At 41.0% G+C, this 23420-nt stretch overlaps 2 protein-coding genes across 3 annotated transcripts; one reads left to right on the forward strand and one right to left on the reverse strand.

Annotated features, from left to right (window-relative positions):
• The first annotated feature begins 5794 nt into the window (after positions 1-5794).
• Positions 5795-18348, forward strand: LOC133916076 (rho GTPase-activating protein 7-like). 2 transcript variants are annotated; one of them, XM_062359573.1, is made up of 22 exons: positions 5795-6206; positions 7378-7414; positions 9174-9250; positions 10956-11026; positions 11123-11201; positions 11323-11467; positions 11556-11675; positions 11780-11857; positions 11965-12020; positions 12117-12186; positions 12585-12672; positions 13086-13329; positions 13524-13748; positions 14293-14610; positions 14779-14828; positions 15208-15268; positions 15347-15430; positions 16148-16261; positions 16330-16499; positions 16816-16882; positions 17595-17783; positions 17860-18348. In XM_062359573.1, exons 1-22 carry the CDS (start codon positions 6126-6128, stop codon positions 18046-18048), a joined length of 2613 nt encoding a protein of 870 aa, XP_062215557.1. In that variant the 5' UTR covers positions 5795-6125; the 3' UTR covers positions 18049-18348. The 2 variants fall into 2 exon arrangements, with proteins under 2 accessions (XP_062215557.1, XP_062215558.1); XM_062359574.1 differs by having other exon boundaries at positions 5796-6206; positions 17598-17783.
• Positions 18349-19254: 906 nt separating this feature from the next.
• On the reverse strand, positions 19255-23104 carry LOC133916078 (phosphatidylinositol 4-phosphate 5-kinase 4-like). The gene is made up of 8 exons (XM_062359579.1): positions 22879-23104; positions 21520-21684; positions 21249-21414; positions 21040-21156; positions 20721-20914; positions 20537-20643; positions 20382-20451; positions 19255-20112 (listed from the first exon to the last, which is right to left on the reverse strand). The coding sequence occupies exons 1-8, from the start codon at positions 22902-22904 to the stop codon at positions 19815-19817; spliced, it is 1143 nt and encodes a 380-aa protein (XP_062215563.1). The 5' UTR covers positions 22905-23104; the 3' UTR covers positions 19255-19814.
• Between the last annotated feature and the right edge of the window lie 316 nt (positions 23105-23420).

The following is a 23420-nucleotide window of genomic DNA, read 5'->3' on the forward strand; positions in this document are numbered from 1 at the left end:
AACCAAACCGCTCTAAAACCTTATGAGTGTAGTTTGACTGATGTACAAAGATTCCATCTGCCACATGCTTTAGCTGCAGACCCAAGCAAACTTTGTTTTATCCAAATCTTTCATTTCAAATTCAGATTTCAAGTACGCGCTTACTTTCCTTTATTTCTTCTTCTATACCGATGATATTCAAATCATCTACATACATAGATATTATGCAAAATCTATTCTAGTACCTTCTTATGAATACAAGGACAATCTGTGCTATTTGTGTAGCCTCGTTTTATGATAAATTCACTCAAAAAATTGTAACACATTCTATCTGACTGTTTCAACCCATATAGCTACTTCTTCAATTGTATGTTATAAAGGTGCCTGTTTCAACCTATATAGCTACTTCTTCAATTGTATGTTATAAAGGTGCCTATTTCCTCTATCCTGATTCGACAATGGTATTCCTTTAGGTACCTTCATATAAATATCTGAATTAAGGCTCCCATAAAGATATGTGGTCACAACATCCATCAATGTCATTTTGAACTCTAGATTGACTGCCATCGAAATCAAATATATAAAGGTAATGTCACCCATTATCGGGAAATAGGTTTCTTCATAACCAACACCTGGTCATTGAGTGAAACCATGTGTAACCAGTCGTGCTTTGTACCTCACAATTTCATTCCTTTCATTCTTCTTATGAACAACAACCCACTGTATCCTACTGGTTTGATTTGGGGAGGTGTGCGGTATGCTGGCCCAAAAATCTCTCTTTTGTTCAGGGACAACAGTTTAGCTGTTATTGTCTTTTGCTAGTCTTCCCAATCTCTCATTCTATATTCAGTGAGCGATGCAAGCTCCGGGTCATGATCTATAACTGTTGCAACTTTATTTGTAAAGTATGTGTCAACTATTGTTGTTGCTCTGTTCTAGGATTCCCCTGAATTTACATAGTTTATTACTATTTCATCATGGGTTGCACTTTCAGGTGCTTCTTCGTCTTGCTCTTCATGATTCCTTATTGTTGGAGTAATGTCCTTTAGTTTACCAGTGTCAGTTTTAGTGCGCACATTTTCGCTGGTTTCTTCCTGCGTGGAAAGATTCAAATCATGTATTCCTACTTCCTGATGTTCCATATCATCACCAGGTCTCAACTGACTCCCCTTCTTTTTTCTTTTAGGGTATTTTTGTGATCAACTGTGGTAAGCTTTGATTTCCCACTTTCGCCAGACGTCTCCGACTATTTGAGACTTGAGAAACCGAATTTCTTGTCCTTTTATTATTTTTTGGAACTCCTAGAACAAGATGAGGGGTATATTCTTTTGGTACTTCCACCATCTCTGGTGCATTTTATGCAGGCACATGCGACTTAGTTATGCTCTTCAAATCACAAAAATGATCAGGCAGATCGTTTGCTAATTTATGCAAATCTATAATTTTTTGTACTTCATCATTTGCTTCACTAGTGCGATGATCATGTGCTTCATTTCCTTCGGCTTGCCAAATAATTTCTCGGCATTTTTCATCCAAGAGTATATTTCATAAAAAATACAGTCAGCGAAGCGGGCCGTATGTAGATTTCCAGTTGTTGGTTCTAAGTATCGGATTATGGATGCAGTCTTATAACCAATATATATTCCAACTTTTCACAAAGGCCCCATAGTGGTTTGCTATGGCGGCGGTATTGGCACATAAACCATACATCAAAATTTGCATAAATGAGAAATCTTCGAAATTACCCCTTATACTAGTTGCATAGGTGAATGGATGTTATATAAGGATGATCTATAATTAATGAGAGTTGTCGCATGTAAGACTACATATTCCTAACATGTAGTATGCAAATTACAATGCTGCAACAAAAGTCTAGCAATGAATTTTCTTCTTTTTATCAGTGCTTCGGTTAGTCCATTCTGAGTGTGGACGTGCGGTACATAATATTCAACTTTAATTCCCATACTAGTGTAATAATCATCGAATGCTTTAGAAGTAAATTCTCTAGCATTGTCCATTCTAATGAACTTCACTTAATGGTCAAGAAAATTATTTCTGATTTGTATGATCTGCGAGATCAACTTTGGAAAGGCGTGATTGCGGATAGATAATAGATATACATGCGGCCACTTCGAGGATGCTTCTATCAACACCATAAAGTACCCAAACGGGCAAAAAATGGCTGAATAGAACCACAAATATCCTCATGGATTTGGTCTAGGAATGCAGAGATTTCATCTTATACCTTCAAGGTAGGCGGTCTTATAATTAATTTTCAGTAGCATATGCAGGGCATACAAAATCTTTATGATTCGGAAAATTCTTCACATTTATGCCATGACCTTTGTGAGTTAGTAATTACGTTCATCATCATTCTAAGACCAAGGTGACCTAATCTATCATACCATAGGGAGAATAATTCTGCACTACGAAATATAATTTTCAAGGTAGTGAACACTACATATGCTTTAATGCGAGTGTAGTACAAGCCACTGCTCATGGAGGGAAGGGAAGTTTTTCTAATATTCTCACTTCACTATCATGCTTAGTGATGAGTAGGTACTCCCTAACATCTTCTTCACCAGTTTCTATATGAAAACCGTTAGCGCGAATATCTTTAAAACTTAAGAGATTTCTAGTAGATTCATGGTACAACAATGTTTCTTCTATATGCAAAGTAGTTCTCATAGGTAGTATGATCGTGGCTCTTCCAAAATCTATTATGCATTTATCACTTCCAGTGACAGTCATCACTTTTTCAGAGCTATTTCTAATAGACTAAAAATATACCTTTTCTTTTAAGATGATGTTTGTGGATCCACTATCCACAATACACACTTCCTTCATGCGGGAACCACACATATTCTATAAATAAATCATTCAATCATTCACATATGAGGAAGTAGCAACAAGACTAAATGCTTTATTAACTATCGAAAATATTGTTTGCAGCTAAACTTGCTCTGCTACAGCTTACATTTATTCAATCATCCTAAATTCAGCAACTAATTAAATGGCTAATCATTCTAATTCTAAATAGAGTCTGTGAAATATCCGACCACTTTTTCTTCAATGACTTTCTTTTCCGCTTCATCTTTCATGGCATCTTCTATGGCAATGGAGGAGGGCAAAGTAGGTGTATCTGCATCCTTCATTTGGAAGTCTTTTACTGCCAGTGTGGGAGCATCATCAACTTCCATGTGAGATGTTTTCTCCCAACTGTTACTGCTTTGTCCACTTTGATCCCCACTGCAATGGTGAAGTGTGCTTCTGGCTGCTTCTTCTTTTTTTCTTTCGGTATGCCTCCACAACATGCTTTGGTGCTTTGTAGATTCGGGACCAATGACCCCAAACACCACACTTATATCATGTTTGGTTCTGTTCACCGTATTGCTTGACTACTTTCTTTTTCTTACCATTACCATCACCAGGCTTGACCTTCTCTGCCACCGCTTTCCTTTCTCCCTTCTTCCGCTTCTTATTATGGTGCTTTGAAAGAGCTATGATTGACTTCTAGGTCACTGTTCGTCCCTTGCGGCTTGGATAAGAAGTTCTTGTTTATGACTTTACCATAAACTTCATGAAGCTGCAACACATCTTCTTGTATTTTTGATTGATGGTGATTGCGTGCAGATTATGCCACATTCGGGTGGAAAGTAGAGAGAGTCTTCTTAATTTTCTCCTCTTCGATGATCTCTTTCCCATAAAGGCACAGGAGTGTGCAAATATGGTGCAATATGGTGTTGTACTCTCTGACATACTTGAAGTCATAAAAATAGAGCCGGACCCATTCTTACTCTACAAGAGGCTTGATGGTGTACTTAAGACGCTCAAAACGCTCCTACAGTGCGTCCCATAATACCTTAGTACTAGTCATTGCCATGTACTCATCCTTCAAAGTGGGAGAGAGATGATGGTATAGAAAATAAAGTGACTGATCATTCTCATCCTCCGTGGGGGCCATTGTACTACTTGTTCCTAAGCCAATGGCAGTGCAGAGCCTTTTCGCTCCAAGTACAATTCGGATATCCGACACTCAAGTGAGATAGTTGCAGCTATCTACACTAAGCTCACCGAACTCCTTATTTGTAGTGCCAGCCATCTGCATATTTAATAATGCAAGCATTACTACTAGTAAAGTTGCATCATGTCGCTAAATAGGATTACTGCAAATTTTTAACATTTTCTATACTATTATATGAATTTTACTAAATTTAAACACATAATAGGTAATTTAAATAGTAAAATAATAACTAACAACATATAAACAATAATAACAGAAGTAAATACTGCATAATTGTTAAAACAGATAAAAAATCAAACTCTAGATGTACTTCTATGCAAAACAGAGCATCTGGATAAATTTCAGAATAACCAGGGGTCTAAATGCAAAAATTCAAGATTGCGCTCAAATAATGGAAAAACTTTGGGGGGGGGGGGGCAAAAATCAAAAATTTCTTTTTCTTTTACCGGATTTTCCTTCTATGGTGCTGGCCTGCTTACAACTTGGGTCGGCCTGGCACATCCACCTCGCGCACCGTGCTTATATGGGGCAACTATTGGAAACCCTAGCTACCTCCCAATTCAATCCGAGAGGCGGCCGGCAGCGCACGGTGTGGGGTGGCGCCGATGGTGCTCTATGCCCATGTGGGGGCGATGCCGGTGTGGTTCGCGAGGGCTGCAGTGGCACACGATCCGGGCGGCGGCGGGTGCCAGCACGTGGTGGCGTCGCTTCAGGTGGTCACGCGTGCGAGCGGTGCGGCTGGCGGCACGCTGCATGCGGGCGGTATGGAACACGGTGGGGCCACTTTAGGCACAGGGTGGTCCATCAGAGGTTGCAGCGGCGTGATAGTCCGACGACACCGCTTCGGGCGACGCATGGGCACAGGCGGTGTGCAACGGCTTCAAGGTAGTGGCACGTGTGGTTAGGGTGTATAGCGGCGAGTGCTCAGGGTAGCCCTGACAGTCCTCCAGGGGTGCAGCGGCACGGCGAAGCAAGAAAGCTACCAACTTCCATGCCGGCGGTGCAACCATACACCCCCTCTTTTTTCGATATGTGGCGGTGGCCTTCGAGCCACCGCATACTTTGATTGAGGGCGGCAGCTAGCGGATTCGGGCGACAACGTGTTCCTTTGTTTTTTGATCTGTGCGGAGACAACAACCTTTGGTACCGGTCGACGGCGAGGTGGTGGCTGCGGGCCCCACCAAATCAGATTCGTGGAGTTAATGCAATTTCACTACAGTTCATCCATAAGTCATATTGTTCATGCGAGATGCGATGATGATATTCGTACAAACTCGCTACTGTTTATGCGGACTCGCTACTATTCATGCAATTCAGATCTATTTTTTGACGCAAAATAAATAGTAGAAGCGAATGTATGTACCGAATTGATAGTACCTTTCTATCCTCACCAGCGAGATGATCCGGTTCCCTAGCTTGTCTCCGGCAGAGCTTCTTACTAATAACGTATTGAGGAACCATGGCTACGAGTGTAGTCCATCGATCCCTCGAGAGAACAATTGTAAAAGAGACACAATATAAGGGAAAAACTATTTATTCTTTATTAATCTGTATTTACAATGAAGGGTTCTACCTCGTATATATATAGTAAAAAAATTCTTAAAATATAGAATATAATATTTTAAGATATTAAGATAGAATATAAAACTTCAGGTTCTCTAACACCTTCTTCTCATTTTTCTCCTCTTCCATGCTAAAAAATTGGAGGAAATTTCCCGTGCATCCGGCCAAAAATTGAAGGTTGGGCCAGGGCTTAACCGAAAAAAAAAACACACACACACATCACCTCCTGTATTCGCTACGGATTTGAGAAAGCGTAGAGAGCAAGCCCCCACCCCACCCTTGAATGGCTCCAAAGCAGCCAGCCCAGCCGTAGCCACCATCTGTGTCGCTTTCCCTTTCCTCCCCTCGCCGTAGTACCACCACCTCCTTCTCGCCACGCCCATCTCCGCCTGCGCCTCCCTCCCCAGAAGCTAGCACCCAAAACCCAAACCCTAACAGCCGCCCCTCCCCTCAGCGGCGCGCCAGATCGGCTGCCGCGGCCCCGGATCCAATGCCGCGGCTGCCGTAGAGCGGGGCGGCTCGGGCGCGGTCGATCTGAGGCGGCGGTGGCGGGGAGGGGATGTCGTCCGCGCCGGCGCCGGGGGCGGCGTTCGAGAGGTACCAGCGAGGTGGCGGCGCCGCGGCAGCTAGCGGCAACACGGTGCGTTCGCGCGGTCCCTTGCGTGCGTGAGTGCGTGGGTGGGCGGGTGTTGGGGGGTTTGGTGCGGTTTTGGTATCTGATGCTGATCAGCTGATGGGTATCTCCCCCGTTTTGTGTATCGGTGGGTGGCCGGTAGCTTGCTTGTTGACTTCGCATGGCTTGAGCTGCCAGGGTACGATGCTCTACGGTGGTGTTGGCCTGCACGAGTCGCTGCTTCTCTTCTATTAATAGGTTGGCTTGGACCTCAGTTTGGATTGCGTTGGAGGTGCCTGCTTGTAGAGTTTCCGCCCCATTGGGTCCTCAGTAGCTACAGTCGTCAGGACTGATGTTGATACTGCTAGGATACTGGCAATGCAGCTCAGATTCGGATTGGATTTGTAGGTGAATTTACCATAAATACACCATAGAAGTGCATTTCAGAGGTTTTGTTGGTTTCACAATGGTTGAAGGGGCATTGTGAGTGTGACTCTGCCTTGAGAACTGAATTGGACTGTCGTTCTGTTTAAATGGTGTGACCATGTGAAAGATGTTGCAACGGTTTTGGTGTGCTGCTGAGATAAGTGATGTTACTTAAATTGGGCAGGCTGAAAAAGGCAGCTCAGGTGATGAGATTTGCAGTATGGTAACCTGGAGTAAAAATGGTAAGAGCATATGGTAAAGTAGATTGGAAATGAAGGATACTATGGTTTGAAGAAGAGAAGCAACAGTGCAAGGAGGGAGGAGAATTTATGAGGCTGATATGTGTCCAAAATGAGTGCATTCTGTATGGATCAGTGGGCTTCATGGAAGTTCACAAAGCTGTTTGGCATCAGTGAACCAACTAAGATGCTTCAATCATAACATTATTAAATTAGTGCATAGCCATCGATTAGTTAAATTGAACTACTTCAGTTACTCCTGACTCCTAACACCTGCTTATGCTTGCGACATTTAGCATAAAGCAGGACACTTTCCATTATTACTAGACTTGAAGTCAAAAGACTTTATTAAGAATTGTGATAAAAATCTTTATGCCATTTTTTGCTCTGACCACCACTAATACTGGATTGGCCTCTGGTGGTACTTGATTGAAAACTAGGGTTTTGGGTGGGTAAACGTTGCAGTATTTTACTGTATCTGTTATTAGCTGCTAGTATTATAACATGTCTGATGCCATAACCATTCTAACCAGGTTTTCAAGAGTGGGCCTCTCTTCATATCATCCAAAGGTAACCCCTACCTATCATCCACACACAATGTCTAGCGGCCTGTGTGCTTCACCAATGTTTTTCTCTAGTTTATTTAATGAAAACATACAAATGAGAAGTATCACTTCCCTTTCAAACTTCTTCATTTCTTTTGTGCCATTTTTAAAAGGCTATTTTGGAAGCCTCCATTTTCTTTTCTGGTGATAAGCTGAGAAACCATCATTGTGCAATGATGCAATGACTTTATTCTTTTTTAGGCTGACTCTTTCCTTGTTTGTTGATTAGTTATTGTTTTTTAAAGAGAATTTATGTAATTTTACTACCAATTTATGTAATTTTACTACCATTCAATTATATAACCAAGTGGGATGAACAGTGTTAGAAATATAGAGTCCTTATCCATTACGTATACGTTAGGTTACTAGAGTCCTTATCATGTACTCCTCATGTACTCTATATATTGCCCTCAGGGGCTACTATTGAATACAAATTGTTATTCCTAACATAGTATCATAGCTAGGTTTTTCATGGACGCTGCAACTCGTCCCGATCTAGCCAAAATTGCCGATTTTTCTTCCCATTGCCGGCTTCTTTCCCTCCACTATCTCTTCTCTGCCGGTTAAGCTCCTTCTACTCGTTGGCTGCCTCGACTCTGCCTCGCGCTCTCCTGCCGGCGTGGTCATCTGCACCCAGCCATGCTCGCCGAGCGGCTTCCCAGCTGCTGGGTCCCGTATGCTGATCGGCTGGCCCACCCGCCGCCGCCGTTGCTTCCCCATGCCGCCGCTTCGATCCGCTGTGCTCCTCCGTCCGCCATCCACCACATGCTACTTTCTGCCGTGTAAGAGGTGCAGGACCCTGCCACGGCCTCTGCCTTCTCGGAGATCCTGCTCGAGTTGGTCTGACAGGATTACAAGACTCAACTCTACGGTGGCTTTGAAGAGACATTTTTTGGATGTATTTGTCTAAGTTTATTACTTAGTGTCACCTCTTTCAAATGCAACGCTATTGCATACACCTTTCATTTGAGGGGGGGGGGGTTAGGAATATAGAATCCTTTTCCATTATGTATAGGTTAGGTTACTACAGTCCTTATCCTGTACTTCTCATGTACTCTATATGTTGCCCTCAGGGGCTACTATTGAATACAAGTTGCTATTCCAAACAAACAAAATGTTTTGTACTTTCCTCAGTAGAGCAATCAAATTTAAATGTTTTATTAATAACACATGTGCACCAGGAGCTCCAAAAAAAAATGTACAATCATAAAAGCTGTTTTTTAAAGACGAGCCCAAAGTCGCTGCGTCATGCATGAAAAAGTCATCAATGCTTGTATCAAGTATTTTTTTTTCTTTCTTTTTTCATTTCTTCTCCTGATTTCAGTACATATTAAGAATGACTGCTGTTATATGTGTCATTTTCGCAACTTAAGTGGGAAAGAAAAATTGAAATCTGTTATCATGTACGGAGCATATTAAACACTAGTTTTTTGAATTGTCTTTTGCTCAACTTTAAATCAACTGCCAAACCAACCAACCAAACGAGCCTTCCATCTAGCTAAATCACTATTTGCTCAAACAAATTGATTTCTTGAAATCAGTATTTAGGTAAATCAAGCAAGCAGAACAACCTTTTTCCTATACATATTTTATTACATGCCGTGAGCACTGGTTTCTTTGGTTCAGTTCCACATGGTTAGTTGTGCTCTTGTACAAATGTTTACGTATGTTAATACCTCTTGTTCTTTATTGTGAAAGAGAATTCATGCATCTGTATTTCTCAGGAATTGGATGGAAATCATGGAAAAAACGTTGGTTCATCCTCACACGAACATCATTAGTTTTCTTCAAGAGTGATCCTGTTAGTATCTCTTTCTTAACTATTTTTTTATTTGTTGAGTGCAATATATGGCTGGGTTGGAACTTCTATATAATTTATTATGAAAAGCGATTACTGTTACTTGTAACATTTGATGATTGAATTGGTTCTTGCAAAAGTATAACTTTAACAGGATGTGAGGGTAAATGTTGTAGACTCCCGAAACTGCTACAATGATACTGCTTATGGATCTAGTAGGTTAGAGCTTGGATACTTCTGTCCGCATTGCATCCTTGATTGGCGAGTAGCCCTTAATTCAGTTTCTGTCTGCATGCATACAGATACTACCATCATGCATCAGTATTAAGGGCATGTTTGGATCTTGAACCAACCTGAACAAGCCAATTTTTGGCCTTACCCGACTATTTTGGCCTCCGTTTGGTTGGGAGCCAAATTTTGGCTAGCCCAAAGAAAAATTTGGCAGCCAAACTTTTGCTTCACAAAGCCAGGCCCTTTCCCGGGCGAGCAATTCGGCCGCCCGAGCTGCCCAGCCAAATTTCCCAGTTGCCTGTGTGACGTGGCAGCACGTGATAGGGTACACATGTTTCAAAATTTCAGGATTAACAAATTTCAAACCATTTTATCTTCTAAACTGTATATCCAATTTATGATTTTTTTTTGCACCATAATATTCCTTATAATTAGATCTACAAAACAAGATCTCATATGACTATATTTTGATGAAAAAAAAATTATTGACAAGTGGGACCCACATGTCATACACAGAGTTTTGTCAGACTTTGTCATGGCTGCAATCCAAACACTATTTTCCCTCTAATTTTGGCACCTATCTCAAATTTGGCTTCGTCACGAACCAAACGCCATTTTGACGGCCAAAATTTGGCACTGCCCTGATTTAGCTTGGCCTCTTTCCTTGCCAAATTTTGGCTTGGTCTATTGGGGCCAAAAACCAAACAGGCCCTAACTGTCCAGGTTCAGTGCCTCATAGCAGACAGATTAGTGATTGCACTATTTGCTCTCTTTATTAGCCAAGCTCAGCTATCTATCTTCCGCGCAGCAGAATAATGTTGTCATGTCCTGCAGCTTCTTTTTTCTATGTATCGTGTTTCTTCCTTGCTTTGGATGTATACGAATTCTCTTATGTTGGATATGATAGTTCTGTATATACATTATATCAAATATCCAGCCATTTGGGAATGGTAAAGCATGTGTTATGGTACTGCAGCAGCAGGTCTACGATGAGGATTTGTTTATTGTCTTACCCGTTAAGTTAGCTAAATTAGATAGGGAAGTTAGAGATTAGATTCTTAAAATAGATTTGGTTTCTATTGAATTCCAGATTGTTAGGCAACCTCTCTATATAAAGAGTGGAGGATTATTGATAAAGAACAAGCAGAAATTAGAAGGATATCTCCTCCTTGCCTCTCTCTGCCAGACACACCACCACCCTCACCACGGCCAGCCGGCGCTGAGGCCCTCTCCCGCAGTCTGTTGTCCACTACAACTGCGCCATATGCTTCGATTCCATTCTAGCCCGTAACAGCAAGATCCCTAGCTGTGTCAAGCAGCTTGTTCTTATCCCCCACATTCTAAGTAGAATTTAATTTAGCTGAACTCTTGGTGGCCATTTCCTTATTTTGTCTCTTGTTAGTTCACTCATCCAATTTATATCTTGTGTAAGCACACCTTATCTCACTTGACAAGTAGCCTTTTGCTGTAATTGCAGAGTACCTTGCCCCAGAGAGGTGGTGAAGTGAATGCTACTCTAGGAGGGATTGATTTGAATAATTCTGGGAGGTATTTATCTCATTCTCGTTATTCCTTTCATATCTTTCTTTTTGTCGGGGTGTTGTGCATTAATAGTACTGTATTAATAGCACTTCTCATTTGCAGTGTGGTAGTCAGAGAAGATAAGAAGTTGTTGACCGTCCTTTTCCCAGATGGCCGTGATGGTCGTGCGTTCACCCTTAAGGTATTTGGCTTTTATTGTCAATTTAATAATTAGATTCCTCTGATAAATAATGAGAATTTAAATAAACAAACATGTGTTCTGTTTTTTATATCTTTAAAAAATTTACCTTTGCACAATACAGGCAGAAACCTTTGAAGATTTATTTGAGTGGAAAACAGCATTAGAAGAAGCTCTTGCACAAGCTCCAAATGCAGCTCTTGTGATGGGACATAATGGGATATTTCGTAATGACACGGCTGACACATATGAAGGAGCTATTCCAAATTGTTGGTCTCTTTATACTGCTGCATTTTTCTGCTTCTCGATTTTGGAACTTTTTTATTGTTTAATGATGCCTTTCCCCATTGTCCGCAGGGAGAGAGAAGAGGCCAATCAAGTCATTGGTAACAGGCAGGCCAATTCTGCTTGCACTTGAGGATATTGATGGCAGCCCTTCTTTTTTAGAAAAAGCCCTGCACTTTCTTGAGAAACATGGTGGGGGCAAAAATAGTGTTAGCTTGAGCCTGAAGCCCTTACATGGTGCTAGGTTAATTTCCTTAACATGAATTTTAATGGGTTATGTAAATCTTCTCTTGCAGGGATAAAAGTGGAAGGGATTTTGCGTCAGGCTGCAGATGTGGAAGAGGTTGACAGGAGATTGCAGGAATATGAGCAAGGTTGGTGTCATTAGTTTTGTATCAAGTCTTTGGTGTTGGTAGCTTCCTTGTGCTGGTGTGGTATCCTTGTATTGATTAACATCTATATAATTTCAATTCTATACCAGGAAGGACTGAGTTTTCAGCAGATGAGGATGCTCACATTGTCGGTGACTGTGTAAAGGTACCTATGTCATTGTAGTTTCAAAAATTTTGGTGCACCACAGATCACAAATAATTGCTTTTCTCACTATTTGTATTGTTTGGAATGCCTCCGCAGCATGTTCTCCGAGAGCTACCATCATCCCCAGTGCCTGCTTCTTGCTGTACAGCATTATTGGAAGCTTTTCGTAAGTATTTTGTCTTTAAGCCAAATGTTCTTGACTGTTTATGTGTTATGGCATGTGGTGTAAATATTTGTTGGCCTTCGATCCGTTATGGATGGTGTGGTAGGTCTGAGGATTGTCTATCCATCACCTTGTATAGTACTCTAGTTAACAAGTAGTTCATACCACCCCTGTCTTCATAAAAAAATCATGGGGAAGGGTGCTCTCTGGGTTTTTCTTTTTTTGTATAAACATAAGGCAGCTCTCTGTTACTATAGATTTCTCATGGTTGTTATTTTATTCCTAAAGCATTTTAATAACTCAAATGGTTGTTATGGACGTAGCCAAGATTCTATGTGCATTCCTATTCTTTTGACGTTTTCAATGTGGTTAATTATTCCTATTCTATTTCACTTGCCTAGGTCTGGAGTCTAAGGATGCTAGGATAAATGCTATGCGTTCAGCTATATATGAGACATTTCCTGAGCCCAATCGGCGGTTACTGCAGAGGTTAGTTTTACATTTTTCTCATAGCATTATCTTTAAGCACTGGATAACATCTAAATGCTTTTGCTGGGAAGTTGTGTTCTCATTTGACTTCTCTTTGTCTACCAGCTTATGCTAACTGCAATGCATAATTGATTTATGTGAAAAATCCAGTTTGCTGCTGAGCCTGAGCATGTTATCATTGTCTTGCAGATGCTACTTTCATTTGAAATAACGACTAATATTTCTCAGCTTCACAATATTTTTCTAGTTTATTCAGAAATGCAATTTCACAATGTTTCTTCATTGGATGTAGTTTTGCTGCATTTTTATTATCCCCTGCTATTTATGATGTGAAACATGTTAAGTGGTTGTTGAAACATTTCATTACGGCAAAAATTCTTTCTTCAAAGAGTTGTATGTTTTTTTGGTTGCAGAATTTTGAAAATGATGCACACTATTGCCTCTCACACTTCTGAAAATCGGATGACCGCATCAGCGGTTGCTGCATGTATGGCACCTCTTCTGTTGCGTCCACTTCTGGCTGGTGAATGTGAGATGGATGAGGTATTTGATATGGATGGTGACGATTCTGCTCAGCTTCTTGCTGCAGCAAATGCTGCTAACAGCGCTCAAGGCATTGTCACAACTCTCTTAGAGGAATATGAGGGTATATTTGATGTAAGGTTCTTTCATTCGACAGTAGCATTGCCCCTTCGGATTCAATCTTTGGCTTATTGGCATTGAATTTGGCTCTACGAAGTTTTGTATTACACTAGCATATATTTTGTTAGGGTGGCTTACAAATTTACACATGGGAACTAGAAAGAAAGCATAGCTATTCTATTGATTATTCATGATTATCATTTTTACAGGACAAACACCTCAGATGTTCCTTGTCACCGGAGTCTCATATTGAAGATAGTGGTACTGAAGCATCAACTGATGATGGGAACTTGGATGCCAAGGGTAACGGATTTCATGATGCAGAAAATGATGTAGATCAAGAAATGGATGATGACAATGGTGCAGAACGTGTACTTAGTGGGAAATTGAGTGAGAGCAGTGGATATGCTGGCAGTGACCTCTATGACTATAAGGTTTTTTTTTTTTGTGCTTCATTCTTTTGATTTTTTTTATCCTTGGTGTTTGCTGATGTTACCATTACTGCAACTGTGAATCTTTAATCTGAGTTAGCAGTTTTACTGGCGAATGGTGTACAAAAGATGATACAACATGGTGGCATGCTATATGTCCTATTGGTATTGATCAGTATAGATATGAACGACTTAAGTGGTAGTTATTGCCTAGCAGCATCTAGTGTGTATGCAATATAATGATAGTGCATCATGAAGGTTAACACCGTTGGCCAGAAGTCTCAATCTATCTGTGTTGCATTTTGGATATATAGCCATAGAAGAACTGTGTTTAAGGTTTGGCAGCGGTTTCCAAGTTTTATTATAGCATGTTCATTTGTTAGGTTCCTTCTTGTTCCAAAATTTCTTGTGTTGACTGTTGAGATTTCTAGGTCTTGTTATATGAGGTTATAACACGTTCTAATATTTAATGCTGTATTTGTCATGTCCTAGTTTTCTGCTGTTTTTTTGTCTGTTGCTTATTGTAGTTTTCCTGATCGAACAACAGGCTGTCAATGCTGATGAATCAGATGCTGAACTCTCTGTAGAGGTGTTGGAAGGAAATGTGGATTTGAGCAAAGTACAAAATAGTTGTTCGACTGAAAATGGTTCAGCAAATGCGGACGCATTACTCAGTGACAACAACCCTTCTAATCTAACATCTGGTCATGAGACTCCATTGTCTATGGGAGATATCCTTTCTTCATTTGAACCTGGAATTTCTGTACCTAGTCAAAGTTCTGAATATTCTGTAGAGAGACAGTCAAACAAAATTAATGGATCTCACCCGCATGTGAAGCGCAGTAACTTTTGGGGGCGGAATAATGTAAGCAAGAAATCTAGTTTATGTTTCTGTTTGTCTGCCTTTCATGGCACTATTTTTGAGTATGTAGTAAAGTCCCTTTCTGGCTCACTGAATTCCATATTGTTCTTGGAGCTGTTGTAATTATCAGAAGTACAGTCCAAAATTCTGATTCATATGATTCATGCACAGGCAAGAAAGAGCCAACATTCGGAATCAGTCGATTCATCTGGCGAAGAAGAGTAAGCCCTTTGCCACTAAAGCACTAACCATATGTGTTTACACTAATTTTTCATGCAGTGGACTTTGTTGATAGTTGTAACTATGAGAAGTAATATTACATTTAGGGCATCTTATAAAACCATTTATTTCTTGTCCTGTAGCATCTGTATTCTTCATGCTTACTACTTAGTTAGAAATATGGTATGTCCTTTGCATTTGAAGGTCATTACTTATTAATGAAGGTCATTGTTTGTTAGCTTTCTGGTTATGTTACCACAACTGTCTCAGAAATTCACGAACAAAGTGCACTTTTCTTTTGGTAGTCTCCTGTTCTTTTCTCGGATGCATATAACCAGAAAATCAGTTTATTTACTTATACTATGCGAACAAACATTTCAGGCTTGCTATTCAAAGGCTTGAGATTGCAAAGAATGATCTGCAAAACAGAATTGCCAAAGAGGTACGGGAAGAAAGTGCACATGTGCTAATTAACCTTGATCTATTGGCCTCCTGTAATCTAATAGAAAGTGCCTCTCAGGCTAGGGGCAATGCAATTCTACAGGCAAGTTTGGAAAGAAGAAAACAAGCACTACATGAACGCCGTTTGGCTCTGGAACAGGATGTATGCTGCATTCCCTTGCCTTGTCAAATTTTCTTACCCATGCTTTGTTATGTGTTTAGGATGAAAGTATATTTCGGTCCCTCAACCCCACGATTAGGTCCTGTTTACCTTGAACTTCTAGACCACTAACTCGATATGTTGGTCCCTTATCTCTGGGAGCAAGTTATTCCAACTCTCAAGAGTTTTAACTATAAGCTTGCCATTGGTTTGTTGGGAGATGAGATGACTGGTGTCCTTTTATTTACCTACTGGCTTTATTTTCTTTGCTTTTCTTTTTTTAGCTTCGTATGGTCCTATACTCCTATACCTATGGTACATAATTAATATCTATGTTTCTTTGGAGTAGCGTGCAATTTTAGAAATCTCAGTCCTAGCCAAGATTTCTGGCAACCAGCAGGAATCAGGTTCAGCTGTTATTTGGATCCTTTGTGGTCCTACCTACAGGTGGTAAATTATAGATGGGCCTTGTCTGTCTGTAACTTACAAGTTAGCTATAGGGAAGGCTTTAATTGGACACATCTCGCAAGTTAAGGGGTCAAAAAATATTACCAGTGCAAAATTCAAGGTTTAAACTGAGCACAGTCCAAAAGCTGAGGGGCCAAATTGATAATTTCCCCTTTATTTTCTTCTGGTGCTGTTATTGTTGAATAGTTCGAGATATATAGATGGTGTGATAATTGTTCTAACTGTAGTTTCTACAACTGCTTATAACTGTAGGTGTCCAGGTTGCAAGAACAGCTACAAGCTGAGAGGGATCTTCGAGCTGCATTGGAGGTTGGCTTGAGCATGTCTTCTGGACAGTTTTCAAGTGCATGTTCTATGGACGTGAAGGTACAACCCTTAGTACACTTGCTGGATTTATTTTATGGAGTCTCATTTTCCTCCCTGTTTTACCTTAGACAAGGGCAGAGCTTGAGGAGATTGCTCTTGCTGAAGCTGATGTTGCAAGGTTAAAACAGAAGGTTTCGGAGCTTCACCTCCAACTCAATCAACAACGCCAACACCAGTATGGCTCTGCAGTGGATGCAAATGATCATCATCACTGTCTTCCTGGTCACTTCTTGCAGCAGTAAGATACAAATTCTGCTCTTGCAAGTTCTTTTGGGATGCTTCTGGATCTCTGGTTATAGCATTTTTTTGGTTTCTTGCAACTATCTGAATCCAGTGGGGAACTGTCAATAGTTCTATGCCATCCAAGAAAAGCCATTTCTAGTAGTGTGAATCATGCTGAACCTGGTTGTAAGTTGTAACACAGATTCTATTGTGGACACTATATCACTGGAATAGATTATTTTTGCATTCATAATTAACAATTCAATGCTTCTAGACGTGTGGTTGGATATGTCATGTTCCCCTAATTTATTCTTCATATTTCTTCCTGCCAGAAATTTTGTTCAACAAGGATTTGACATGAACCTTGCTTTCTGCAATCAAGAGAAGCAGAGATACGAGGTATGTTAAGAAATTCTCTCTACACTTTCTGTTCTTAATGATAGTGCTGAAACCCCTTGAATTTTTCAATTCTTACAGATTGGCTTGTCAGCATGCATGATTCAAATAAACTGTTGAAATGCTATGTAAATTACAAGCCTTCAGTTTTGAAATTGAACGTTACTGTTTCCCTAAAAAAAATGAACATCACTGTTATTGTTCATGCTGGTAAGCAGAAAATTAAAAGTTGTCCAGCTGGTAAGAAAAAACTTAGTGATGGAAAATGAAATATGATATGAACATGCCTTACTTATTGAGTAGAGTTACGGTCAAATTTTGTGTAAGCAGCAATTGGATTTTCGTGCTTGTAATTATTTTAAAGTTAACTTATATCGGTTTGCAGTGTTTTGGTAAAAGTGGGCCAACCTTTAGTCTGGAGGCTTTTATAATTATCAATTTTCCATGTGTTAAGCTTGAGTTTCTCGTAGTAAATAATTTACCAATCAAACATCAGAGTACGAGTAAGGGTGATTGCTAACCATGATTGCCACGCAGTAGGAAATTTCTCTCCTTTATCGTGGTGTTATAATGTGTTAACGTATCCATCCATTATGAACTACATTGATTCGACTTGTGGCTCTAACCATTGCTATGTGTGGCATTCCCATATAAATCTGATGAAAAGTTTGTAGGTGATACTGTATCCATCAATACTTACATTGAATCATGTTAGCAGGAGAGTTCAGTGGATTCATCACAATGGAGAAACATCAAGCAACACGTGCTACCTTATGGTTGTTCAAGGCCACTTACCCGTAAGCTTTCATTTGATGCCTCTTCGAGTGTAGGAGGCACAGAAGCCTCAACAAGCATGTCTACAGAGAACACTTCTGTGACCATCAATGTCCCAAAGTTAGCCGAGGTTCGTGAAATCACAGCGCTTAAATATTAAATATACTGTAAAAAATGTTAAGATTATTCATATTTTTGCACGACAGGGCATTGAATATGGGAGGCAACCAATGATGGCATCCTCCACTTTGGTAGAACTAACAACTAGACTAGATTTCTTCAAAGAGCGGAGGTCGCAGCTAATGGAACAACTCCATAGCCTTGATTTAGGACATGGATCTGCTCCTCAGGGTTTTCCATACAAGCCACCCTCTCCTTGGAACAACCCAAGGTAGGATGATCATTCAATTCCATGATTGTATATTCTCAGTAGTGGTTCTTTTCTCCCCGGCTGTCAATTGTAGAAAACTGCCTCTGCGAGTGTAAATCTATTTTGTTCTTCAATATGATTTCGCCGTTTTGTTGTTGCATCAGAATAGCTTCTTGAGTGGGGTGTGATGTTGTAGTCTTCTGTATGTAATGTGTCATGGAGGTGCCATTTAGACGAGTTTTTCCAGCGTTGTCGCGGTGTATATGTATTTTATGGAGGTTTTATAGAAACTAGAGGTTGAGACCTTGTATGGCCGTTTGATTCATGCCTAGTGCAAAGAGATGAGCGAAGCAGGGTTTAATTGAGAACCCGACATGAGTTTATAAATAATCTATTGAAGGCATGAGGCTGTGTTTTAACATGATTCTGTCACTTTTATCTTAAATTTTAGAATTTGCAAGCATGCAGTCTCGCAGGTGTCATGGTTGTAACCGGTAAGACGCTAGACTTTATCTTCACGGAAGCATGCAGGGTCCCCGATCCCCATTTCTTTCTTTTCTTCACCGCCCTGCTTGTAAGGATTGGAAGCGACTGATTACCCTACCACTCGTCCAGCAGCGATGCCGTGCCTTGTTATGATTGCGGAAGGTTTATCTTGAGATTACAACTTAAAATTTAAACTTAATTTATCGTTTGAAAATCTATCATCCTCCGGGCTCCGCCGGTACGGCCGGTCCGGTATTCGTTTGGGGCATTGACATTGTTGCCCAAACTGGAAACAAAGATCTGCTTGAATGGAAGCATGCTCTGTTGTCTACCAGCTGAATATTACTCCACTATCCGGATTTGAAACCCTGGATGTCGCGTTTCCCGTGGGGGTTGCACGGCAAGGCACCATCTGCGGGTGCAGACCTAGAGGCCACCATGCATCCACGGTGTATAAGAATACAAGTCTGGTATTTTTTAAGTTATTGAGTCGATCCAAAACTAAATAAAATAAATTAAAAAATTATTTTCACCCAATTAAATTAAGAAAAGTAATAAATTAAGTGGTAACCTAGTATTACCCATTGGGTACCCATTTTCACCCTAACTATGCAGCGCGCACGACCCAACCTCCGCAAGACAGTGCCCTGCCGAACACAGTCCTCCCCAACGGCAGCAGTCAGTAGCTGAAACCATGATTGTGGGTTAAAATCACCCAATTTAGTAAAATATAAAATCACGAGTAATCCGAGTAAATTCTTGTCCAATAATTCCATAAACAAAAGAAAGTAGAAAGGTGACATGCTGTCTCATGTAAAAAAGATTTACATCTCTGAACTGTCACTACAAATTTCCCTGTAGGTTGGTTCAAGTCAGCGTCTACACTAATATCAGTGATTTCTATATGCATGTATTTAGGTATAGCTTGGCATTGCTGCGCCATGCTACACCGTGCAATGTAATATAGCAGCTGTAGAAAGGCAGCTGCGTGAAAGCAGTTTGCTAACAACTATTTAGTGAAAAAAATATTGTTGAACCTGCTTATTGAAATGCACCGATATCTCAATTGGAGCATTATTTCTACATGAGAGCCAGCTGAATTCCTTGAAGTCCGCAGGCAGGGGCTTGATCATCCTGATGAAGCTGCTGTTATGCACTGCAGTCTGGTGTGGACAAATGATGATGTGCAAGTGGCAATTAGAGTCAACAAAAGCTCTGCGGCAATCTGAGCAGCACCATGTTTCGACAGTTCAACACCGATATCGATATCAGCGGCTACAGTACCTATGGAGTTTCTATGTGTTTTCAGAAGTCTAACTTGTCTTCTTGGAACGCTTTGTATACGAAATCTCTGAAGCGTCTCGAATACTGTTTTGGATCTACTGCTGAAATAGATGTTGGGTCGTACTGGAACGACTTGTATGCATGCTCAAGCTTTTTGCTGATGTCGTAATCTTGAAGTATGTCTATAATTCCAAAATACAATATAACATCGTAGAATTCCCCAGTAGGCTCTCCCATAATCTGTAATTCACAGTCACTCTTTCGTACTGTCAGTTCAGCTCTTGTTGGCATGTTTGACCCAAGTTTTATCTTGGCTAACCTGTCCAAACAAACAACCTTGGTTATGTTAACATTAGAAGGTATTAATGCAGCCAAAATTATCAACTAGACCCAACTCAGGAAGCACACATGAAGGGAATGCCTAAATGTTGGGCTAAAACAAATATGGCCTCCATGTTTTGGCAGATCTACCTGAATTAGGATAAGACACGGATGGACCAAAGGGTACAAATCCTGCTGCATCTAACAAGTGTTTGGGTCGCTATCTTGTTTTACCTAAGTGAAGAATTATCGAGTGTCTTGTTTTACCTGTTTGGATCTGTATCTCCTCTAGACAGGTGAGGTGATGATGCTCTGCTGCTGTCACTATCAAATGAACCTTCAAGCAATGCAGTAATGCAATTTGTAAGGTACACAATAACCATGCCAAAAATTATTAAAATAGTTTTTTTTTTCCAACCAACCTCCAGTCAATAGCCTATCCATCTTATCCCTAAAATGTACACCAACCAAGAGACTGTAATCCATGATATTTTCCTGCTCGAGAAACTCGCAGTCCCTGTCAACTTGTCTGCTTCAACAGATTTAGCCTCTATATTAACATGCGTCAAATTGTGATGATTTCTTATCAGCTTTAGCATCACTCACCTTTGAAACTCTTGATACCATTGTTTTTGTAATCGAAATATAAATTTGAGATCGAGATCCTTCAAAGTAGTGTACTCATCAATCTCTGTCTGTGGCTTGTCAGTTGTTCGTCCAAGGGATGAACCTTTCAGGTCAAATCGCCTATGAATAGAGTAATCAGAGCAGAACAGATTTCCCATTATGACAAAACGAACCTGAGTGATAGTACATCAGAAAACAGATAATCAGGCATGACAGGTTAGCTTGGAAAGAGTATATTTACTAATTGCCGTAGCCAACTAGCTATACCATGATAGAAAAATAAATGCTAATTGCTGACCTTCTTTTGGTTGGCTCCAGCTAATTTGACACAGTGAAGACCAAAAAACTTGGTGACTAGAGTATTCTCAAATGCCCGGACATGATTATAGTAAGCTCGAAGCATCTTCAGAAATATCTATATGATAACAAGTGTTCGGTTAATTAAGAACAAAACCAACGGTAGTTTTTGAAGTTGAGAAAGAACTTGGAAAAAGACAACATACAAACCTTTACTTCAGATTTCTTCATTGTCTTTATCATATACTGGTCATTGCTTGTGAGATAAAAGAAGCTTCCGCTCTTACCAGGAGATGAGAGCTCCCGTAGAGCCTGGTCTCCACAAAGGGATAACATATAGTCTGCTGCATCAACCTTGAACAACTTGCGCAGTGTCCTGTGATTCATTTTAGAATAAATGGTGTGTTGAACTTCTGATGAGCATGCATGCCACCATAATGAAGGTGATACGCATTTATTAATGTTGGGAGTGATGGCCAACCGGAATACTTGAGGGCAGTAATCTTTCCATTTGAAATCGCAAGAATTGTGCGGAGGGGTGTATTTTGAGCCTTCCGGAGGGAACCTTGTCCATACTTTCTCCTTCGGGTCAAAAGCTGATGACTTAAGATCAAGCGTAATTGGACCTTGCTTTCCTACTGCGTGTCTGTTATCAAGGAAACATAATTAGGACACGAACATATTTACTTTCAGATGTTAGAAGGCATATGCAATTCTTAATTATGAGAGGTAACAAGGTAAGATCTATGTCTACTCATAACTAAAATATGTAACTGCAAAAAAAAAGCTTTTGCCACATGGAAGCTCCCTGTTTATTAATATGCTACTCTACTTCAAGTCAGGGGTTCAACTATCCAGTGAATAGCTGTAGAAGGGCTGATCCCTTATACTATTTCAATTGGCCAATCCGCTAGCCACTGCTATTAGCTAAATGGCAAGTTAAAGAGGATGACATTCCAAGTGTGCTTTCATGCTGTCCATATTGAGAGATCTCATAGTAGTCTCCTATTGCCTGGATCTTCTCCTCTACGTTGTGCTAAACTCTCATGTTTCCGGTTTATATGAATGGAAAATGGGGGATCCGCAATGTTGACAAAAAAATAGCTTTCCAAGCATGAGTGTCCAACCAAAATCGTATGGCAAGCCCTGGCCCTGAGTACCTCTATGTAGCCATCCCCGCGTATTGATTTTTTAACGAATTTTTTCAATGATTTTTTTTAAAAGAAACATGTTGATTTTCAGTGAAAAGGCACACAGTATTGTTTTTCTTTCTTTCAACAACACGCTGTTGTGTGTGTTTAGTTTATAGAAGAAAAGGCACGTGGTGTTACCACTCATGCCCTTTGAATGGAGTGGCAGAGGCAGACATCGAAATCCTGGCAATTAGCCACCACTATTATAGCTCTCAATCTTGCAAGACATCGCATTAGGCATTAGACAATCATCTTGAAATCTTGCATCAACAGCTGAAGGAGGATAAAATACCATTCATCAACCATCACTGGTCAAGAAACCCACCTGTTCTGTCCAGCTATCGTAAGTTCTCATGCAAAAAAGAAAACTTTAGATAACCATGGAACCAGGATGATCTAATCTCTTATAATAAAGTCCCTAACCAAATCTAAATTCCTCCGTATGGAAATGGCATCACATGAGATGAAATGCACAATAGCACCAACAGATCCCATCAATAAAAAATCCTCAAAGTAAAACAGTTCACAAAGCCACATTAATTAATACTGGGCGCCTGGACGGAGAGATGGGATCACCAAGCGACATTTTCGATTTTGGAAGAGAACATCAGCACGAAGGGGAATGAGACTAGACGCGGGTGGGTCACCTGATGCCCAGCTGCAGGTTGAGCATGAGCTCGTAGTTCTTGTGCCCCTTGGCGATGGTCTCGCCCTGCCGCCGCGCCCCGCGCGACCTGCCGCTTGCGTGCGGCCCCGTCGCCGGCGACGGCGGCGGCAGGCCCTTCCCATCGCCGGCGTCCTCCACCCTCACCGTCTTGGCGCGCCTCCCCGTCGCCCTCCACCACCCCCGCGGCACTCTCACCGGCACCTCCGCTTCCGCCTCCGCCTCCACCTCGTCCCCTCCGCAATGCCGCACGTGTTGTCCCCATCCAGAGACCTCGACCCCCCCCCCCCCCCCGCAAAGTCGGATCTTTGCAAAGTTTCTCTCTCCTCTCCCACCCCGGAAGTTTTGCTCCGCCACGACGCCGAGCTCGCGCACCCGTTCGCTGCCCGCCCCGCCGAGCTGTGTGCTTTCCCCGGTTCGTCTCTACCACGTGCCGCCTCAACAACCACGCACGTCATCCACTTCCCGGTTATTATATTATGGAGTTTATGTATAAACTACAAAATCCATACATTTTATACCACC

This window comes from Phragmites australis, chromosome 4, assembly GCF_958298935.1.
Source record: "Phragmites australis chromosome 4, lpPhrAust1.1, whole genome shotgun sequence".
Classification (NCBI taxonomy): domain Eukaryota; kingdom Viridiplantae; phylum Streptophyta; class Magnoliopsida; order Poales; family Poaceae; genus Phragmites; species Phragmites australis.